The sequence below is a fragment of the Neodiprion fabricii genome, chromosome 3, assembly GCF_021155785.1.
Source record: "Neodiprion fabricii isolate iyNeoFabr1 chromosome 3, iyNeoFabr1.1, whole genome shotgun sequence".
Taxonomy (NCBI): Eukaryota; Metazoa; Arthropoda; class Insecta; order Hymenoptera; family Diprionidae; genus Neodiprion; species Neodiprion fabricii.
The window spans coordinates 27,006,837-27,026,112 of record NC_060241.1 but is presented as its reverse complement, the minus strand read 5'-3'; the positions used below and the strand labels follow the sequence as shown (position 1 = coordinate 27,026,112).

The 19,276-nt window shown below is 35.9% G+C and overlaps 4 protein-coding genes across 6 annotated transcripts; 3 read left to right on the top strand and 1 right to left on the bottom strand.

Annotated features, from left to right (window-relative positions):
- The first annotated feature begins 9 nt into the window (after positions 1 to 9).
- Positions 10 to 1,646, top strand: LOC124179190 (kinesin-like protein KIF22-B). The gene is made up of 3 exons (XM_046563392.1): positions 10 to 1,096; positions 1,174 to 1,258; positions 1,334 to 1,646. The coding sequence occupies exons 1-3, from the start codon at positions 228 to 230 to the stop codon at positions 1,355 to 1,357; spliced, it is 978 nt and encodes a 325-aa protein (XP_046419348.1). The 5' UTR covers positions 10 to 227; the 3' UTR covers positions 1,358 to 1,646.
- A 61-nt stretch (positions 1,647 to 1,707) lies between these two features.
- LOC124179181 (cell cycle checkpoint control protein RAD9A) lies at positions 1,708 to 4,787 on the bottom strand. Its single transcript, XM_046563369.1, has 6 exons — positions 4,585 to 4,787; positions 4,132 to 4,334; positions 3,516 to 3,680; positions 3,179 to 3,338; positions 2,908 to 3,079; positions 1,708 to 2,756 (listed from the first exon to the last, which is right to left on the bottom strand). Exons 1-6 carry the CDS (start codon positions 4,616 to 4,618, stop codon positions 2,072 to 2,074), a joined length of 1,419 nt encoding a protein of 472 aa, XP_046419325.1. The 5' UTR covers positions 4,619 to 4,787; the 3' UTR covers positions 1,708 to 2,071.
- Positions 4,788 to 5,028: 241 nt separating this feature from the next.
- LOC124179205 (vacuolar protein sorting-associated protein 29) lies at positions 5,029 to 7,130 on the top strand. Its single transcript, XM_046563411.1, has 4 exons — positions 5,029 to 5,180; positions 5,294 to 5,485; positions 5,706 to 5,941; positions 6,031 to 7,130. Exons 1-4 carry the CDS (start codon positions 5,178 to 5,180, stop codon positions 6,146 to 6,148), a joined length of 549 nt encoding a protein of 182 aa, XP_046419367.1. The 5' UTR covers positions 5,029 to 5,177; the 3' UTR covers positions 6,149 to 7,130.
- A 1,500-nt stretch (positions 7,131 to 8,630) lies between these two features.
- LOC124179196 (sarcoplasmic calcium-binding protein) lies at positions 8,631 to 17,295 on the top strand. Of its 3 annotated transcripts, XR_006869975.1 has the most exons (8): positions 8,631 to 8,889; positions 11,461 to 11,577; positions 11,950 to 11,964; positions 14,006 to 14,173; positions 15,189 to 15,329; positions 15,474 to 15,554; positions 15,832 to 16,073; positions 17,180 to 17,295. XR_006869975.1 is itself a non-coding variant. In XM_046563399.1 (7 exons), exons 1-7 carry the CDS (start codon positions 8,749 to 8,751, stop codon positions 15,976 to 15,978), a joined length of 810 nt encoding a protein of 269 aa, XP_046419355.1. In that variant the 5' UTR covers positions 8,631 to 8,748; the 3' UTR covers positions 15,979 to 16,132. The 3 variants fall into 3 exon arrangements, 2 of the variants coding, with proteins under 2 accessions (XP_046419355.1, XP_046419356.1); XM_046563399.1 differs by lacking the exon at positions 17,180 to 17,295 and having other exon boundaries at positions 15,832 to 16,132; XM_046563400.1 differs by lacking the exons at positions 11,950 to 11,964; positions 17,180 to 17,295 and having other exon boundaries at positions 8,633 to 8,889; positions 15,832 to 16,132.
- Positions 17,296 to 19,276: the final 1,981 nt, after the last annotated feature.

Here is a 19,276-nt window from a genome sequence, read left to right as displayed (position 1 = left end):
GTAGTATCCAATACTGAAACTTGTAAACACGGTATTTCTTGGCTGTGAGTTAGATGCTTACCTGTAACAATTAGTGAACTGTGTTTGCGGTATTTGAATGAAAACTATATGATTTATATAGATATGCCGATAATGATAGTTAATATCATATCAAATAATCATATTATATATCATATTGAATAAATTTTCGTAATTATCATACATAATCGGTTTATATTATTGTGAGAATGGATCCTGAAATTCACAAGAAAGAGTCAAATCTGGCTGGAACTGATTTTTCTCGTGATAATGGTATGTCTACAAATGAAGGGAAAATACTATTAAATAATAATTTTGAGACAGACAGTGCTGCTAAAACGGATGAAGAAACTCAGCGAATTGATAACCAATGGAAAAAAACTGTATTTGGCAGCAAAAGAAAATTGGATTCACTGAATACCCAAGACGAGGAATCTGATATGTCAAGCGAAAGATTGGGAAAAACAAGTCATTCTACTGTGAGAAAAATCTTAAAAACAGCTGAGAAAAAATCTAATGCAAACAAGTCTCATTCGTCTGGTAATCACAATACATCTGGTGTAAATGAAGCAACCCATTATGAAAATTCAGAAACAGAAAATGATACCAAAAATAACCAGCAAGCGAAGCGAATTCAACGTCGCCGAAAGTCTATAATCTTTAGTGCGAAAAAAAAAATCAATTTTTCAAAAAACAAAGACTCTGATGAATCTGCAGATGAGGTGTCCAACAAGCTAAGCCGCAGAAAATATAAAGTAAGAAATCTCTCGAAACACAAGATGACCAGTAATATTGATGCAAAAACATCTGATAGAAGGCTTCGTCACAATAAGTTAAAGCTAGCTGGTAATAGCAGTAAAGTCAATTACGAAAGTAAAACGGAAGATACCGATGTTGAAACGGAAACACAATTAACGACAGTCAGCGAAGAGAATCGGGTTATGAATAGTTCACTCACAGAAGTTCAAAGTACTCATAACAGTGACATTTTGAAATTGCTTAACCAGGGCTCGCCAAAGGAATTGGAGTCGCTCGCCCGTATTGGACCCAAAACAGCAATGATGCTGGATCAATACAGGTATAATTCAAAGTAGTCTCTGACTGCAGAAGTGTAAAAGCTCGAGCATTAAAGAAAAGTAAATATATTATTTATAGGAAACTAAATGGGAAGTTGGAAACTATTAGGGACCTAGAGAACATGCCTGGATGGTCTCCGAGAGTCTTTAAACAATTTCTGTCGGTATGTAATTCAAAGCTTCTTCATGTTTGAGTCACACAAATAATCAGTATAATCTATTGATCAAATTCCTTCCAGGCTAACAACATTATTCTTGATTGATATTGGTGATATCAAAGTGACCTGAAGGATATGGTAATTGGAGTGTTAAATTCTTGTTGCTGGTTGAAGAGTATATGCCTGGCGATATCATGTTCGTGAATACCCGTAAATATATTGAAACCCTGATTTTGCAATGTAAATGATATTGTTTCTTTACAGAGTTTTTGTTGTTTTTCAAATTTGTTGTGTTTTGTGCTGGTGAAAATCCAAGTTAATATAAATGAAAAATATTTGTTTAAATATTAAATTTATTCGGTAGCAAATATTTTGTAGCTACAAATTCAATCAAACAATTATAATATATATTTGATATTTTCAACAATTATTTTGAATCTCAAATGAATGTGTTGAACTAATGTACACACTTATAACATTGGACCTAGCAAAAAATGAAGAAAGTTTACTATTGGAAAAACTATCATGTGAAATTGTTGTCAATGACATTTTCTAAACTTCTTCCAGGAAAATACTTTAATATTGATATCTTTAGAAGACATACGCTCATAGCAATTAGTTGACAGCCATTTATGTATTTTAATTCGCTTCTCTGTTAGATACATGAAGCCATGTGTCGTATTGTCATCTCCTATTGGACATTTTCTGCTTCGCGATATACTTACAATTACAGTATGCCAGCAGTTACAGTAGATTTTGTGATATATAGTAACTAATGTTTCATTTATTTGCGAAGTACAAAGAGAAATCTCAGTAGTATCAATCACTGTCGTCAGTATCCTCAGCTAAAACAATATCATGTCCTGGAAGCATTCTTGGATCGAATGTTGTTTGAAAGCATTTTTTGAAAATGGTCTTTGCTTTTTTACTAGAAGGTTTTGGTGGTGAATTGGGAACAAGATCTTCATTGACAGTTTCTGCAGAGTTAGTTTCTGACCTCGCTGCATTATTTATTATAGTGGAAAAAATTGATTTAGCGGAGGATTTCGAATTTGAAACTGGCATGGAATCAGTTGGTATTCGACTGCGATTTTCTATGATGGCTGGTGTACTTAGACGAACTTTTGTTTCATAAGCAATATCTGAACTGACTGATTTTTTGCCGACAGTTGAAAGTAAACAATCCTCATTTGAGTCAGTGTTCATTAAATCTTCGTGGTGCGTTTCGTAGTTTTTCTTCACTTTCATATTCGTAACTTCCATAGGTGAAAAAGCAGATGTATTGTATCTTGCTCTAACATTTTTTGGTTGATTCCTTAGCTTGCGATTAGCAGATGCATTAGTTTTTCTAGGTATCCGTTTGCTGGCAGCTGGTTTTTTAAGCATTGTTTGTTCTCGACTACGAATCGTCGAAGCTTCTGATCGATTATCTCCTTCAGGGTTTAATGTAGACAAAACTATACTTGATTCGAATGTCAAACTTTTCATTATGAATATCACTGGTCTGGAATAAAAAAAAACAACCTGTAGGCAGTATGCATAACTGAAATTTTCGTAGTATATCATCACAAAATCTTTTTACAATTGGCGGTACCAACATTATTTTATGTAACTTGGGACAGTAATCATTAACATAATACATTTTCACTTCTTACTTTCCTGCTGCTTCAAAGTGTATGCTAACTGGCAAGGACACTGCTTCTGCAAAGCTTAGAAGAGCTTTAAATTCTTTTACACAAAACGTTATTGCAGTATCTTTTCCAATTTTGTGTTCTTCAAATTCGCCAACTCCAAGTGCTAACTGTGTTCTGGTAACTTTTGACAAATCTGTAGCAGTAGATGGCCATTAATTTAATGATAATAAGATCATGTTGCGAGTTAGTAACATGTGATACTTCTTTGGAATGCAGTAAGTGAATTGTATACCTGAAGTATCGTCGACATAGTTCCTGAGCAATACTTTCTGTGGAGTTACTTCTAAAGTTATTTCGATAAGACCTAGTTGCTGGAAGTTTTGCATTGCATCAGATAAAACTTTGTGCTGTGCAGTTAGTTGATTGGGTGATGATTGAGAGGAAAAAGCTGCCTGAAAAAATTAATATTCTTACGAAAACTGCATTTTTGTGTTCTCGTTGAGCTGGAGGAACAAACTTTGCCAATTTTCAAATTGTAATAGGATTTATTATGATCTTAGATAAAATTGAAGTCATAAAAAAATTAATACATGAGTGTCAATGGGTTTATAACAGGTGATTTAATTTACCTGTAAAATTTGGCAATCGATAATTGGTAGAAAATGTGTTTTTGTAATGCCATTTCTATACTTCAGAACAAAAACAAGTTTACAGCTATTGGCTTCCAAATTTATTTGGCAGGTTTCCACTTGCCGGTCCAAGGTACCTGGTGCTTTAAAAACAGCCATTGCAGACTGCATATGATTTATTATCAACAAATAATACATTGCAGTAGTATATTCAATCGTTCAGTGTGTGTAGATCAAAAATTTACATGTGTATATATTGTCGGAGAATCGGTATGTCTTGATTAAATATCACTTAATAAAGAACATTGCAAGGATTATATATAATTCATGTATTTCTAGGAATAGATTTAAGAATATTTTTATAGATTATGCTCTGCAACAATGGTAATTAGATAGGAATTTAATCAAAATGTAATTTTTTCACAGCAGTTTTTTCTTTTACAGCAAGATATACCACTTTTTAAACTGCATATTTCTTTTTAAATCAGGGACTGAAAGGATCTATCTACAAAATAACATCATTGGCGAAGATAGTAAGAAGTGTCTGTCTGTTTAATTTAGGTAAAATGTAACACAAGATTATCTAAAATTAATATTAAGTTGTTGAATAACTCACGCGCATGGTAACTTGACACCTCAAAGCATCATCTTGTTCCAAATTACCGTAAGTGTAATACGAAAAGTAACTTTCCGAGAATGTGAAACTAGCGTATGCTGATCTAGCCATGTTGACAGTTTGGAATGATATTCCTGCATCTTGCGGCTTGATGTACATTTCATCCCCAATTTTGGCCAACGAATGAATGGCCTTTGCTAAAACTATGAAGAATCATAGATTGCAATAAATATATTTTCAAACAATCGGTTTATTCTCTTACATCAGTAGCCAGTATGAATAATTTACAATGATTCTTGAATAGGCTAGTAAGGGTAAACAAAGCAGGATAGAGTCTTGAAACGTGAATGCGAATTAGTAGATTATAGTAAAACTATATACATTATAGAATTGAAAATTTCTTGAGTGTACGCGTTTACATAACCTTAACGAGAAATACGGATGTAGATATACCTTTGACGTTAGCACCCGGCACGACGCATTTCATTGTGAAAGAGTTATTATTACGCTGTACGAGATTCTCAGATGACAATTGTCGGCTGTCAAGAAATCTTACGCCGAATTAAAAACTAATAATACTTATGGAATCAGATCAAAGTCAAAGACCTCTTCCCGCGCCGTAAACACACTTGTTTTCAAACACCGCCAGCGAGATGCGAGAGACACGAAAATACAAATAGGATCTTATTCACTATTTCATTGAATGAAGTTTTCAAGTTGAAATTTTGATATAGCGACAGGCAAACTAAAGCCCCATCATTGGTTCTAGATTATAAAATAAAAATGGTAAAGGGCATTTCCGTATCTCAAACCAACCACAGGCCTTCATTTTGTTAATCGCGCAACGACGCTGCTCCAGCAAAACTAAACCTTAGCTTTTATCTCAAACCGCCAGCCCCACATGGTGGGTTTTTCTTGAATCTTGTACTGTCAGTTGTCACTCCCACTTCCGACACCACCTCTGACATTTAATCGAGTTACTAATTATTGTCACGGAAGAAAGTAATAAAACACTAAGCAACCGTAAAGCTATCAACCGATCAACCATGGTGAGCAACGCAGCGTTACTCTAATAATGCTTAATTGAATAACGAGAGTTTGGAGTGCTCTAACCTCAAATCAACTGTTTTCACTTGTAATAATCACTCTTGTATTTATACAGCTTGTATTAGTTTTGGGAGATTTACACATTCCGCACAGATGCAGCAGCCTGCCTAGTAAGTTTAAAAAACTTTTAGTACCAGGCAGAATACAACACATATTGTGTACCGGAAATCTTTGTACCAAGGAATCCTACGATTATCTCAAAACTTTGGCAAGTGATGTTCACGTGGTCAGAGGAGATTTTGATGAGGCGAGTATCAAATAATTGTTTGAATAAGATTAGAGTTTGTTACACCTTTGTACGATGTTTTATTAATGACATATAGTTCAAGTGAAAATTAGGAATAGAACTTTTCCTAGTGCAAATCCTCAAGAAGTCGGAGAAATTTATTATGAAGCTTGAGTAGTTATTCTATATTAGAATAATGTACAGATTATCTCATATGTGTATAACTTTTTAATACGTGCAGAACCTTAATTACCCAGAACAAAAAGTTGTTACTGTTGGACAATTTAGAATCGGCCTCTCGCATGGGCATCAGGTTGTGCCATGGGGAGATCCGGAATCGTTGGCTCTTATTCAGAGGCAATTAGATGTTGATATATTGATATCTGGCCACACACATAAATTTGAAGCTTATGAGCATGAAAATAAGTTTTACATCAATCCTGGATCTGCAACTGGGGCGTACAATCCTTTGGACACGTGAGTTCTTCGTATATTGAAAATCCATCATTGTATAGTCTTCACCTTAGTTTTCCGCGCCTTACGTTATTTTTTTAAACTGGTTTTAGGTCAGTTATCCCATCATTTGTGCTCATGGATATTCAAAGCTCAACTGTGGTAACGTACGTTTATCAGCTTGTTGGAGACGAGGTCAAAGTGGAGAGGATTGAATATAAGAAAAGTTAGAATTTCTGCATAATGCATATATTTACGAACAATAAACCAATATTGATTGTTTTAAAAGATTTAAAAATCATGAATATGCTGGAGACTAGTAATCATAAGATAAGAAATTGTATATTTAATTTAAATTGGTTATACACCAAAACCGTGTCTGATTTGGTGAAATCTAGATATATTTAACGGTATGTGTATCACGCATATAAGTATCATTTTGATGTATACATTAGTAATTAAAATCGCGTTAATTTTTACACAAATAGCTGCTTTTGGCAGAATGCCATGTATAAAATAATTTACGATATCTTTATATTATCATTTTCTTGATAGCGATCACTATAGTTCGATTTGTGTTATATTATGTTATATGTACAATATTGTTTTCAATATTTGTCATGTTTGTAAAATGGACATATTTCAATACATCTTGACATTTGGTTATCAAGTACAATATCTCAATAAACATTATTTATAATGCAAATCCGGTTCCTTCAAATTTTGAGGCAATGAAAGAGTCTGTACTGTAGTTTTATTTCGAATCTGGGTTCCCAGTTGAAATTTAGTGAAAATTCGTAGCATTAACAATTTCAAGTTTCTCCTGAATTTTAATCCTGAATTATAAAATGGAAATGTATTACAAATATCAAAAATCAGAGTCAACATATCTTTTCTGCTATCAAAAAATTAATCTCGTTTTGTTTAATCTGTAATACAAAGTATAAACGAATTTTGCACACGCGGTCACCGTTATTTTTCAAAAATCATTTGAATTTCTATAAATTTACACACAAATTTTTTTACATTACATGAGATTTCTTAATATTTGTAATATATCCATTTCGAAAGTCCATGTGTATTTATTTACGTACTACTTGAAACGAACTAAACATGTTATGTCGATATAAGGTCGCATTTATACGAAAATTGTTAAATTTGTTGAAACTTTTCAAAGTTTGAGTAAGGTCAAATAAAATTCAATTCACGAATACAATCAAAGCGTCTACCGCATGCGAAAGGTGCACTTATGTCGAATTGGACTTGAAGTCAGTTGTTCGTGATTTTCAGTTTGAATTCTAACTTGGTCATTATTAATTCTTACCTTGTCCATTATTGAATATTGGACGCTTTTCATAATTTTTTAGTTGATTCCAGAAAAAAAAAAATAAATATATAAAAGAAGAATTTAAGACGGTCCAATAATTTCTCTATTTATCACTGGTTGGGTCAGTCAGAGTAGAGGGTTTAAACATGGCAAAAATTGAGTTTTGAATATTTATTTCATTTCTTGGTCCGTCGGAGTTTATCCACTGTTCGTTTGTAATTCAGCTGCGTCCAAAATCGTTGGTTTCCAATCTGGTTTCCAATTTTGCTATGTCCAACCGGACTTTTGAAATCGTTTCAATTCTCGGTGTCCAATCGGGCTGTGTTCAATAAATATCTATGTCCAATTAATCTCGTGTTCGATTTCGATTTTTTTGGTGTTCTGTCAGATGCTGTCCAAACAAGCCTTTTCCGACGTTGCTATGTAGTGCGGTAAGGATATTAAAATATGAAGATTTCAAAGTTTCAACGTTGAAAACCATATTTTGCACGATTTCAGATATGTATATTGCTGATGCATTATAATGAGTATTTTCACGGTTCAAGTAATTTGATAAAAGAATTCCTAAAATCTAACATTGTCGCCAAACTTGTTATTTAAATTCAAACGCATCGCCTGTTGAACATTACTACAAGCTATCCATTCGAAACTAACTTCACTATCTACATTGATATATTTATCGAACTTTAAAATTAGGGCATATTCCGCGAATATACACATAATGATTGCAATTTCGTGCAAGTGTGATACACATTGTTAACTAGAATTCCAAAGAATTCAATGAATTCGAATGAATTCAGTAAATTAATAGCTTGCATAGTATACTTTCGAGGAATTAATATTAATGCATGATACGTCCACTGCTCAACTTATTATTACAGATAATCGGTACTTATTTGTTTACACTCTTTGTGCTGATCGATGCTAAAACTTGGTCTAGGACATGCGAATGAGCACGTAAGCGCAGTTCTATGGTAAACAAGTATCTAGTCTTGTTCCGCACGTATTTCTCATTTTTCACGACGCAGTTTCTTTATTGAGAATGCGTTTTGTTCGATTTTCTAATTACACATCTTATCTGAGTTCACAGTCTTCATTATTAGTGTCAAATTCGACCTTCGATAGACGAGCGAATTGAACGTGCTTTCCAATGTCCAATCGAAGCGTGGAAGATAAAGGGCATTATATGTATATTATCTTCACGAAGAAAATAAACAACGATAACTCTCGTTTGGCGCACTTGAATGCCTGCATGGCTTCGTGGCGTTCGTGTTACGGACTTGAATACAAATAAAACTATAGAGAGAAAGGAAGGCAAAGACGACCATCGGACTCACGGCGCATGCGCACAAGGGGGGTGGCTCGTCGTCCCTACAAAAAGAGGAACGCCATCGAGCGAAGGTTTAGTTCAAAGTAAACGATCGTTTCAATCGTCTCATACGAAACTTTATTCGATACAAGATAAGCAGATTGTTGTAGTAATTATTCAAACGTTAATGCAACAATGGCAACTGCCGTATTCTTGAGGGCAAGTCTGCGACTTGCAATGGCACGGGGTGTTTTGGAAAATACAGTGACATCTGCAATGTCTACAGCATTCATAGGAGCTCGAAAGCCATCCATTAATTTAATGGAACAGCCACAGGTCAGTAATCATTTGTTCCATCGAAAATTGTACCCAGTGGCGTGCCACAAAATGAATAAGCTTTAAAATTATTGCAATACATGTCCCATCACTTGAAAACATTATTCTAAACAGTATTATTAAATATATATATAATTATAATGTCGACAGACAATTACCGAAGCTTCGCATGCAATCGCAATGCACTCGCCAAGATAATTCTACGGATTCATTCAGCTCGTTACATTTGTATTACCTTATTAACATTTTTTAATTCCTACAAGGTGTTAAGCTGAAGTGAATTCAATTTCCACGCACCTACGCTTATCACAATCCATTTGTGCACGCGCACGAGTTGTTGAATGCAGGTCATTGTATCAACGCGTCCCCCCGCCCCCACTATTTACAGGGCAAATGTAGTGAACTTTTCGATATATATATATATTAAATATAATTGTTACGATTCTGAGATATGTATTATGAGAAAACATGCAGTATACAAATTCGTGGGTGAGAAAATCATCATTTAACGGATCACGCATGTAACAAACATTCCTTTTCTGCCATCCCAATTTTCGAAGTGTTACTATTGAGTTACTTATGTTATTGCTGATATATTGTCATCGCAATAACATTCACTCGTGAATATAAACCCAATATTCGAGTTTCTGAAGTTATCAATTATTTGAAAAAACTTATTTGCATCAGAGAATTTACGTACATTCATACTTATCATATTCGTTTGAATCCTGTGACCTAAATCATCATGAAATGAATAAAGATTAGATATTATGTATCCAACGCAGCGTTTCTTTCTGCATTAATTTTCGCGCACCAGGCTGAAACCTTGACCTGCTGCTTACGTGAAATAAAAATGCATCGTAGGTTAATGACCTGGCGACGGACCGGCATCATTGTTTATTTACGCTTTTGCGTCACACTGCTCTCTGATCTTTTCGTTATCGCGGCGTGGCTACGTGAGATTTGGGCCGTACGTCCCACACTTGAGTCAGACTTTGTTTACATCCTGCCTCTTCTAAAGAATAACCATATCACGTACCAATAACGTTTTCTGATACAGTACAATGCATTTGCCATTCTGCCTTTTAATCCTCTATATCCACGTTGCGACTTACCAATTCGTTTGAAAAAAAGATGTCAATTTTTTCCGCTCAGGGTTTTAAATATACGTACGAAGATGGCTCATACTTTGTCATTGCCTTCGAAGTACTTCGAACATTTTTTTAAACCATCAATATATACATCGAAAGTCCTGACCAGTCGTCAGTATATAGACAAGGAAGTAGTCTTCGCAGCGGTTCGTTTAAAGGTATTCCCTTCGTCATTGGCTCATCAGTGTCGCATAAACAGCTGTCGCTCATCTGAGCCTGATAATAGTGCATCCAAGTCCCTCGCCGTTTCCAGTAAAATGTATATCTGGTGTTAACTCCAGGCCGTCAGGAGCAGGAAAGGTTAAGGCGGTTAGGACTTTTATATGATATAGAATTTAGCTAGAAAAATTCGAGTTGCGATCGTAACAATTTTTAAGTTGTAGGACGGTTTGGGACCAAGACTCGTGGCAAAACTTATTATCTCTGCGACCCTTTGCAAATTGAAAACTAAACGACCGGCCTCTTCAAAAAATGTCAAGGCAACTGTCAATGTTCCATAAAATCCATAAACGTGCATGCGTGTACGTCCTCGGAAAATTTACATCGTTCAATATTCCATTTGAAATTTATTTAGCAGGTATGACTTGAGAATCAAAGCAGTCTAGAGGTGGAATTTATGGTCACAACTCAAAGTCGCACGTCTGTTTTTACTTGAGACTTGCTTTGCGTAATTTACGCGACGTTAATAAGTAGGTCGATTAATTAATGCTGTCATTATCTTTCGAATGTTAGTTATTTTTAGAAGCAATACGATTGACTACGCGGCCGTACCGTTATACTGTACTTGTATGGTATTTAATACGTACAGATTTTAATTGACGAAGTTCTTAGACAGTAGAGCTGCTGCATTTGCTTTGTCTAAATATGCCTGTCCTGCATCTGTCTAACGGGTTAACGAACTACTGTAAGCCTTGAGCCGTTCACGCCGGCTGCGGCAGCATGGCGTCAGCGTGACCTGCAATGGCAAACACACTATCACCGACTGGTAAATTTTGATTACCGATGGTGTTTTTAAAAATGATTATAATAGGATAATGTAACATGCAACAATTTTTTATCTCTGCTATCGCCGATTTATATCTCGTATAACGTGCGGTAAAGCTATTATTAACATAGTACACAGATCGTTCAGTCGACTATTCTGCTTTTTGTGAAGCGGCTTTTTCAAAAATCGTGAGAATTTTACACAAGCTGAAGGCACGTGGGTATAAGTATTAAATTCAACAGATAGCCGCAAAGTATGCAGGCTTCCAAACTTACGAAATGTGACGCTTTCACTTGAGCTGCGGAGAGAAGACCGGTTTATTATCTATCCGAAACTCCTTGTGACTGAAACTGGAATCGTTGCATGTTCGAGTTCGTATTCGCTAGATGCATTAATATTAAATACCAATTTCATCTTGATTTTCCTCTTTTCCAGATGCCTCAGTTGACGAGGAGGTTCTATAGTAAGAAGATTCACACGCGACCTTCAACATCTATCGATTATGAAAGTGATAGCGATTCCGATAACGATTCAGACTCGGAACGCGATCGGGTAAATATTTAATTTTTATCAATTTTTTGTTCTTAAAAATCAATGTTTCATTACAAACGTTGTACCGGTAAAGTAGGCATATTTTGTGAGACGTCACCTACAATATCCATGTATCTTATTCAAAGCTATCTCCCTAAGAATATTGTGAAAGTAAGCGTTAAAATGTTTCAGGATTCTTTCAATCTGATCAAATCTGTTGGAGATACGAATATTTTAGTTATCTGCACTTTCGAAAATACACAATTTTCCAAAAGGTTTACGTTTTTGTAACATTCTCGCGGACAAAAAACAAATTTTTTTGAATATTTCAGTTGATTTCACAAGTGAACTGTCCTCATTCTTTTTTCTTTCTTTCCATCCTTTAAATCGAAGACTCAGAAGTTACAGGTATTATTAATTGTAACGTTTTTGAAAATGCGAAAAATATACTGAATCGTATCTCGGATACGTATTAAATTAAGGAACAACCGAATGTACGTCAACAGTAATTTTTTTCATAATACGTATTTAGGGGTAAAATTAGGCAAAGGATTTGGGATTGCGATCCTCTGCATTTAGGTGAAACGAGATGATATTTCTCATAAGTGTTTAAAACTAGATCCAATTAAGATTGGACAATTCCGTTGTGTATAAAGTGCTTGGCTTGGTATTTATCGGTGGAACTTCCGTTAACGATGTATCTACATTATCGCATGTGACGACCTTCTACGAGGCCTTATATTATTGTGTTTTTTATGGCGGCCCTTGAGCAAAAGTGGCCTTCAACTACCAGTAACTCTGTTTTTAACACTCAATCTTATATGCAGGCGTACGGGTTAACGAAACGGGTTTCTCGCAGCGTTCACTCCAACATGGCATCTATAAAGCGCTGTATATATATGCATGCGCAACATTAATATATGCGGGTAGGCGGATTAAAACGGAATCGGATTTTTGCGGGGGCTAGGAAATCGATTACTATAAGTAATTTTTTTTATGTGGGACCTTTTGTTAAATTATAGCCATAGCGAATTAGCAGGAATTTATTTCTTAGTGTTGTTAAAAATACCGTTGAAATGTCCGTGAGTTATCAAGGGCTGTACAAATGTTAGTTGAACGTTGAAAGTATATCGCTCTCTGGTAGCGACACGTTATATGTAATCAAACACTCCGGCAACAGTCACACGCGTCAGATTGGATTTTCTATGCGCTTGGGCAAGTTGCACTGTTTGACCATCGATGTCTTGAGTCGCTGTTCTGATATTTATTCTCGAACAATTCATGGACTTCAGTTTTGTTACCTTTAATATTTTACGTACAATCTTCTTCGTATGCGTTAGACGACTCGGTCGACTCGAATACGTTTTAATACGTATAAAAACGAGCTATTTATCTAGAAATGAAAGACAGCTTTTTCTTCAATATCATAATCATAATGATAATCATAATAGAATATTCATGGTGGGATATTAAATAACGAGGGATGATCGACACCACCATGCCTCCTACCACCTCGTTTAACATCGTAAACTGTAATCGTTACAATATAGAGGACATGACGGTATTTCATTCTTGCCATGCGATTAAAAAGCCGCAAGTTTACTGCTTTACATCCAGTATACATTATCGTATCAATTCAATTTGGTGCCTGTTGCGTGGAGAATGCAGTAGCAAAGTCATTTATTTAAATACATGAATGAAAAATAGTTCCGTTTTGTGATAGCCATAATCAAATGTTTATACTGACACTATATCGGCGGTAACAAAGGACACCAACTCTTTACCTATACACGTAGTCATTGTATTTGTATCAAGAATTACAATGGACTTAGCTTTGTCCATTTGAAAATCTCTAATATAAATCGCCAATATTTTATAAACAGCATTCGACTTCGGAACGATTCTAGATTTGCAATTTTCCAATTTCAGTTATCTGTTGAGTTCGGTAATTGCGAAAAAACCCATTTTTCACGATCAGACACCAAAATAATTGCAAGTAAGTTTTAGGATTAGTTGCAGTACTGATATTTGTTGTCAATGTCTGTATCAACATTTACGTGCGTGTTGTTATAACATGTTGTAATATAATGCGCTTCGATTACTCTATCTAATTATTCCATACCGTTATCTGGAATCACTCGCCTGGAGGGATCTTTGGCAAAAGTTAAACCATTTACTATATAATGTCCAATATGTTTTGAACGAGGTTATCGACAACGGTTGACAGTTTATCGGCTTCATAAGGCCATGAGATACTTGTATGTTTTGAATATACCTATAGTTTGTACGAGCACTGAGTGGCCTTCACCTACATAAATTCTAGCATCTGAAATCTGCAATCGCGTGAATAATTCAAACCGAAACATTGGCAAATAAAACGAAATAAAGTTAACGGATGCACTGTGAAACTTATCTTCGACCTCCTTAACTGGCGAAATTGTGTTTTCAGGGTGAATCTGCTTTCTGGAGACGAAAAATGCGCACACTTCACAGTCACCTTGATGTTAACAAGGACGGAGTGATTAGCTACGATGATTTCATGCTTCTAGGCGAAAGATTTGCTGACCTGGGACATCTCGGACCGGACGCCAAAAAAGAATTCCAGAAAGTCCTCGGTGTAAGTGAATTACATGTCTTTCCGTGGACATAAGTCTAGAGTATGTAGATTTAGAAATAGTAATTTAAATTTTACTCCTGGATCACAGCCAAGGTATATTCAACTATTTCAAGAGTAAACTCCTGCCCATGTATGTGTCGTTTGGCCACGAAGAAACTTCTCGCAACATTAATTTCCCTACTGACTGGTAATTTGTGGACACCTTGTACACTTTGAAGATATTTCTTGGTAAGAATAGGAAAACCTAGTATATTTATAATATTTATCAGTATCAAAATATTGGAATCTTTTATTTATACCAAGAAATATCGGCAAAATGTACGAGATATCCATAAAGTTACCAGCCAGTATAGAAATTCTTGTTACGAAAAGTTTTTCCGTGTCCAGATTTACAAAAATATTTATATTCCCATTAATTTAATTCTATATTTCTCTATCTATCCATTCCATCTATTTTATTTCTGCAATTTGCATTTCAAATGTTGACTGTTGAGATTTGGAATAGCTTTATAAGATCCAGTTCACAATCCTAACAATTTTAATCTGACGTGGACAGTCACGTAGATTGCAGAAACAAAGTACGACCTTCGTTGTATAATTTATAAGCTTGTACCTTTCTTGTACCTTCTGGAGAAGCCTTGGCATTAGTCCAAGACCTGAGGTGTTGATTACATCGAAAAAATCCTGTTTCAGACTCCAATACCTAATCCCTTACCACGTACTGAGATATTGTGCAAACAGGGTAAACAAAATTCAAAATCCATATTGATTTGCTGCAAATATGGTGAAAAAAACTTCCTCACGGTCGTTCCGGTGATTATTCAAATAAGATCTAGGTATACATTAACTTTTGTGACGTTAGAGAAGGTTTGCCCTTGACGAATCTCAATGCTTGTTTTGCGGATATTGACATTTTGTTTTGAAAATGAGAGTATTGTTTGTGAGCCTTTTTTGAATATCTTGTTTGTTTTTAAATACTAAATGGTTATAGCATAATAAAAGTATGTTTTTACAGGAAATGTGGGAGGAACAGTGGGGTGAAATAAGCCCTTACAATCTTGTTGGCGTTGAAAAGTATCTGGACGAAATGCACCATGTGCTCAATGATAAGTCCCTCAAACGCAAGTGTCACAATTTCCTGCCTTATTTATTTAAGGTAAGCCCATCCTCGATCAGCCGTAATATACGCGCGCATAGATTTATGTTGAATAGCTACGCTACACTGTCCGGAGTATTTCTCATGCTGTGGTTGGATAAAAATATCGCCAATAGATTAAGCATTCATGTATTATTTTTCCAGGCTGTGGACAAGGACAAAAGTGGCGAAATCTCGGTTGAAGAGTTCAAACTCTTTTTCCAGTGCTTGGGTCTCACCAGTGAAGTAAGTAGTATTCGGTGTCTCGTATTTCGTAACTATTGATGAAAATTCGAAACGGTTAGATTGAAGTTTGTATAACGACGAGTTGAAGGATGAACTGTACAGTCCATGTGCATGCCTTCTATGTAATATTACGTGTGTTTTTCGCCGGAGTTGCATCTTTCAAAACAAGCAATAGTTCACTCGGTTTGGTGTCAAACGGGTTTCCTGCACCTGTTTAAAATGGACTGATGTATAATGATACCATTGAGCTAATTGAGGTTTTTTCCACTATTACCAGAACGCCGCGGTAAGTTTCAGCTACATTGACACCAATGATGACGGAAAGCTTAGTCGCAAAGAGTTTGTGAGACTAGGAAGAGACTTCTTTCTCACGGAAGACCATACGAAACCAAGCAAACATTTCTGGGGCCCATTGGTCGCCTAAGGAACGCTGCGAAGCATCCAACTCATAATCACCAGGTCTTCTGGATTTTATCATGACAACGACAGTTCTGTCATGCCATTACGTAGCTAAGATAGGTTAAATCATCTATGTAAATAATACATAATAGTTTTATACCAATTAAATAAAAGCAATTTAAAAAAAGATGACACAACTGGTCAAACGTTACAGCCAAAAAACGAAGGATTTCCGTCGTAATATTTCTGTTGTTGGTCGAACGCTCTTTCTTGTGCGTTTGATGGTAAAGAAAAACTAATCTTAAACTATGATTAGTATTGTAATATGTTTATGATATTATACGTTGACTGAAGAATATGAAGACAGTTGCCCTAATAGGCTTTGGTGCGACAACCGAAAATCATCGTGCGCTTGCGCTCCCTGAGATGTTACAACGGTAGAGTCATCGACATATGGTCGATGGGTGAAGTCGAGAACTTGTTGCAGAACATCAGAGAGTTGCCGATTTCGACACGATGCTGGCTGCATTCACCTTCCCGGCACCACAGTCTTCGCAATGGTTAATATTACAAATGACCCTTACCTGACTAATTGGACCCTCAGGAACTCAGAAAACGCAGCAAAAAGAGCGTGGGACTAAAAGGAGAGAAATGGCGAGCAAAAAAGCACCTGCTGAAAAATGTCGAAAACTCAGGTTCTCGTTTTTTGGCTGTAACTTTTGATGCGTCGCTCGCAGCGTATTGGGGCTGCGCTCAATCGATATCTCTCGCAAAATTACTTCGGAATAGTGCATGAAAGAATTTATTCCAGCACTTTTCAGAATCGCGAAAATTTTCGCCAAAAATGCAAAGGGGTTAGCCTTACTTTTTCTTCATTTTTCGAGCCCGAAATTTTTGATCTCAGATTCGATTCAAATGACCCTTACCTGACTAATTGGACCCTCAGGAACTCAGAAAACGCAGCAAAAAGAGCGTGGGACCAAAAGGAGAGAAATGGCGACTGAAAAAGCACTTGCTGAAAAATGTCGAAAACACAGGTTCTCGTTTTTTGGCTGTAGCTTTCGATGCGTTGATCGCAGCGCATTGGGACTGCGCCCAATCGATTTCTCTCGCAAAATTACGTCGGAACAGTGCATCAAAGAATTGATTCCAGCATTTTTTTAAATCGTTGAAATTTCCGTCAGAAGTCTAAGGTAGTTAAGTTGAATTTCTTTCGTGATTTTCAGAGCAAAGAACATTTCGACTCGTTAGCTGACTCGTTAACTGAAGAATGAATCTTTGGTCCACGCCTGACGATCGAAGGGCCAAGCCGCTTTAGTCGGCAATAGGCAGAAAAGATAAAGTGGGTATTTCTTGTCTGGAATGTGAGAACTGGAATCATTATACATCATACATCATACACCGTACGTAGTATGACTGTTCGAAACCAAAGTTTGAATGTTCGGATGTTTGGATGTTCAGATGTTCAGAAGGTGACGTGACCCAAAATTTTTTTTCTCTTGACGTCACCGATCTATATAGACGGAAATCAGCTAGCCGAATTCCTCAGTCTGGAAACAACCGCGCAGTAGAGCGGACGTATGAGAGTCGCGCTCCGCAGATTTCGAGTACCGGGTTCTCAACCTCCCGGATCTCGCGCTTCGGGTCCGCTACGCGGTGAAACTCGACTTCCAGGATGAGCGCTCCGTGGTTCCCGGCTCATGTTTACAATAAATTATTTCAATTCGTTTTCCGCGCAAGCCTGAATTCGGTAGCTGTCAGTGGGCTAATAAAATTTCTATAACTTTATAATCTTCTCATAATCTTTTCGGTGAAATATATCGATAAAAAAATTATATTAAACCTCACACAAAATTTTTGATTTGTTCTCATGCTGAAAATATTTATTAGCATTCGAGGTACAACTCGAGGTGGTTGGCGGTTTTCGTTGGAGGTGGTTAGGGGTGGTTGCGGGTAATCTCGGTGATTCAGGAGGAGGAGGACGAGGGTTTGTGCTCGGTGAGTAGAACACTTTTATAATATTTCATTTCAATTGTGATTATATTTTATCTAAAATATTTCAAACTTGTCATGTTTACATTAAATTATTACAATTCATTTTTCGCGCAAGCTCAAATTCAGTAGCAATGAATAAGCTCATACAATTTATTATATTATTATTTAATTAATTAATACTCTTATAATATTTAATGGCAATTGTAATTATGTTGTATTTAAAATTTTTCAAACTTGTCATGCTTACAATAAATTATTTCAATTCGTTTTTCGCGTGAGCACAAATTCAGAAGCTATGAATAAGTTTATACAATTTATTCTATTATTAATTAATTAATTAATCAATTACTCAATTATATTGATCCTTACACAATATTTTCGATGTGTTCTTATACTGAAAATATTTATTACTATTCAAGGTATAACCTGAGGTGGTTATCGGTGGTTGTTCAAGGTGGTTGAAGGTGGTCGGAGGTGGACGAGGAGGAGGACGAGGAGGACGAGGATTTGTGCTCGGTGAGTAAAACACTTTTATAATATTTCATGGCGCTTGTTATTATATTTTATCTTGAATTTTCCAACTTGTCACGTTTACATTAGATTATTTCAATTCATTTTTCACGCAAGCCAAAATTCAGTAGCTATCCATGCGCTAATGAAATTCCAATAATTTTTTATAATTTTCTCATGAACTTCTTGGTAAAATGTGACGATCAAAAACTTATACTAATCCTTACACAAGATTCTTGATGAGTACTAATACTTGAAATATTTATTAGTATCCGAGGTATAACGGGCGGTGGTCAGCGATGGTCGTTGAAGGTGGTTGGCGGTGGTTGCGGGTGATCAAGGTGGACGAGGAGGAGGAGGAGGAGAACGAGCACTTCTGCACAGTGAGTATAACAGTTTTATAAAATTTAATAGCAGTTGTAATTACATTGTATCTAAAAATTTTCGAACTTGTCATGTTTACAATAAATGATTTCAATTTATTTTTCGCGCAAGCATAAATTCAATAGCTGTAAATGCGCTGATAGAATTTATTATTTTATTAATTCGTTAATTATTCATATAAATCCACACACAATATTTTTGATGTGTTCTTATACTGAAAATATTTATTGCTATTCCAGGTACAACCCGAGGTGGTTATCGGTGATTGTTCGAGGTGGTTCGCGATTGTTGGAGGTGGTCGGAGGTGGACGAGGAGGAGGACGAACTGAACTGAGTCTCAAAGCCCTGTTGACGTAAAAGCAGCTATTCGATAGAAATTATAGTTTATAGTTTACACAGCCCATTGCATGATATTTCAGATATCACGTATAAAG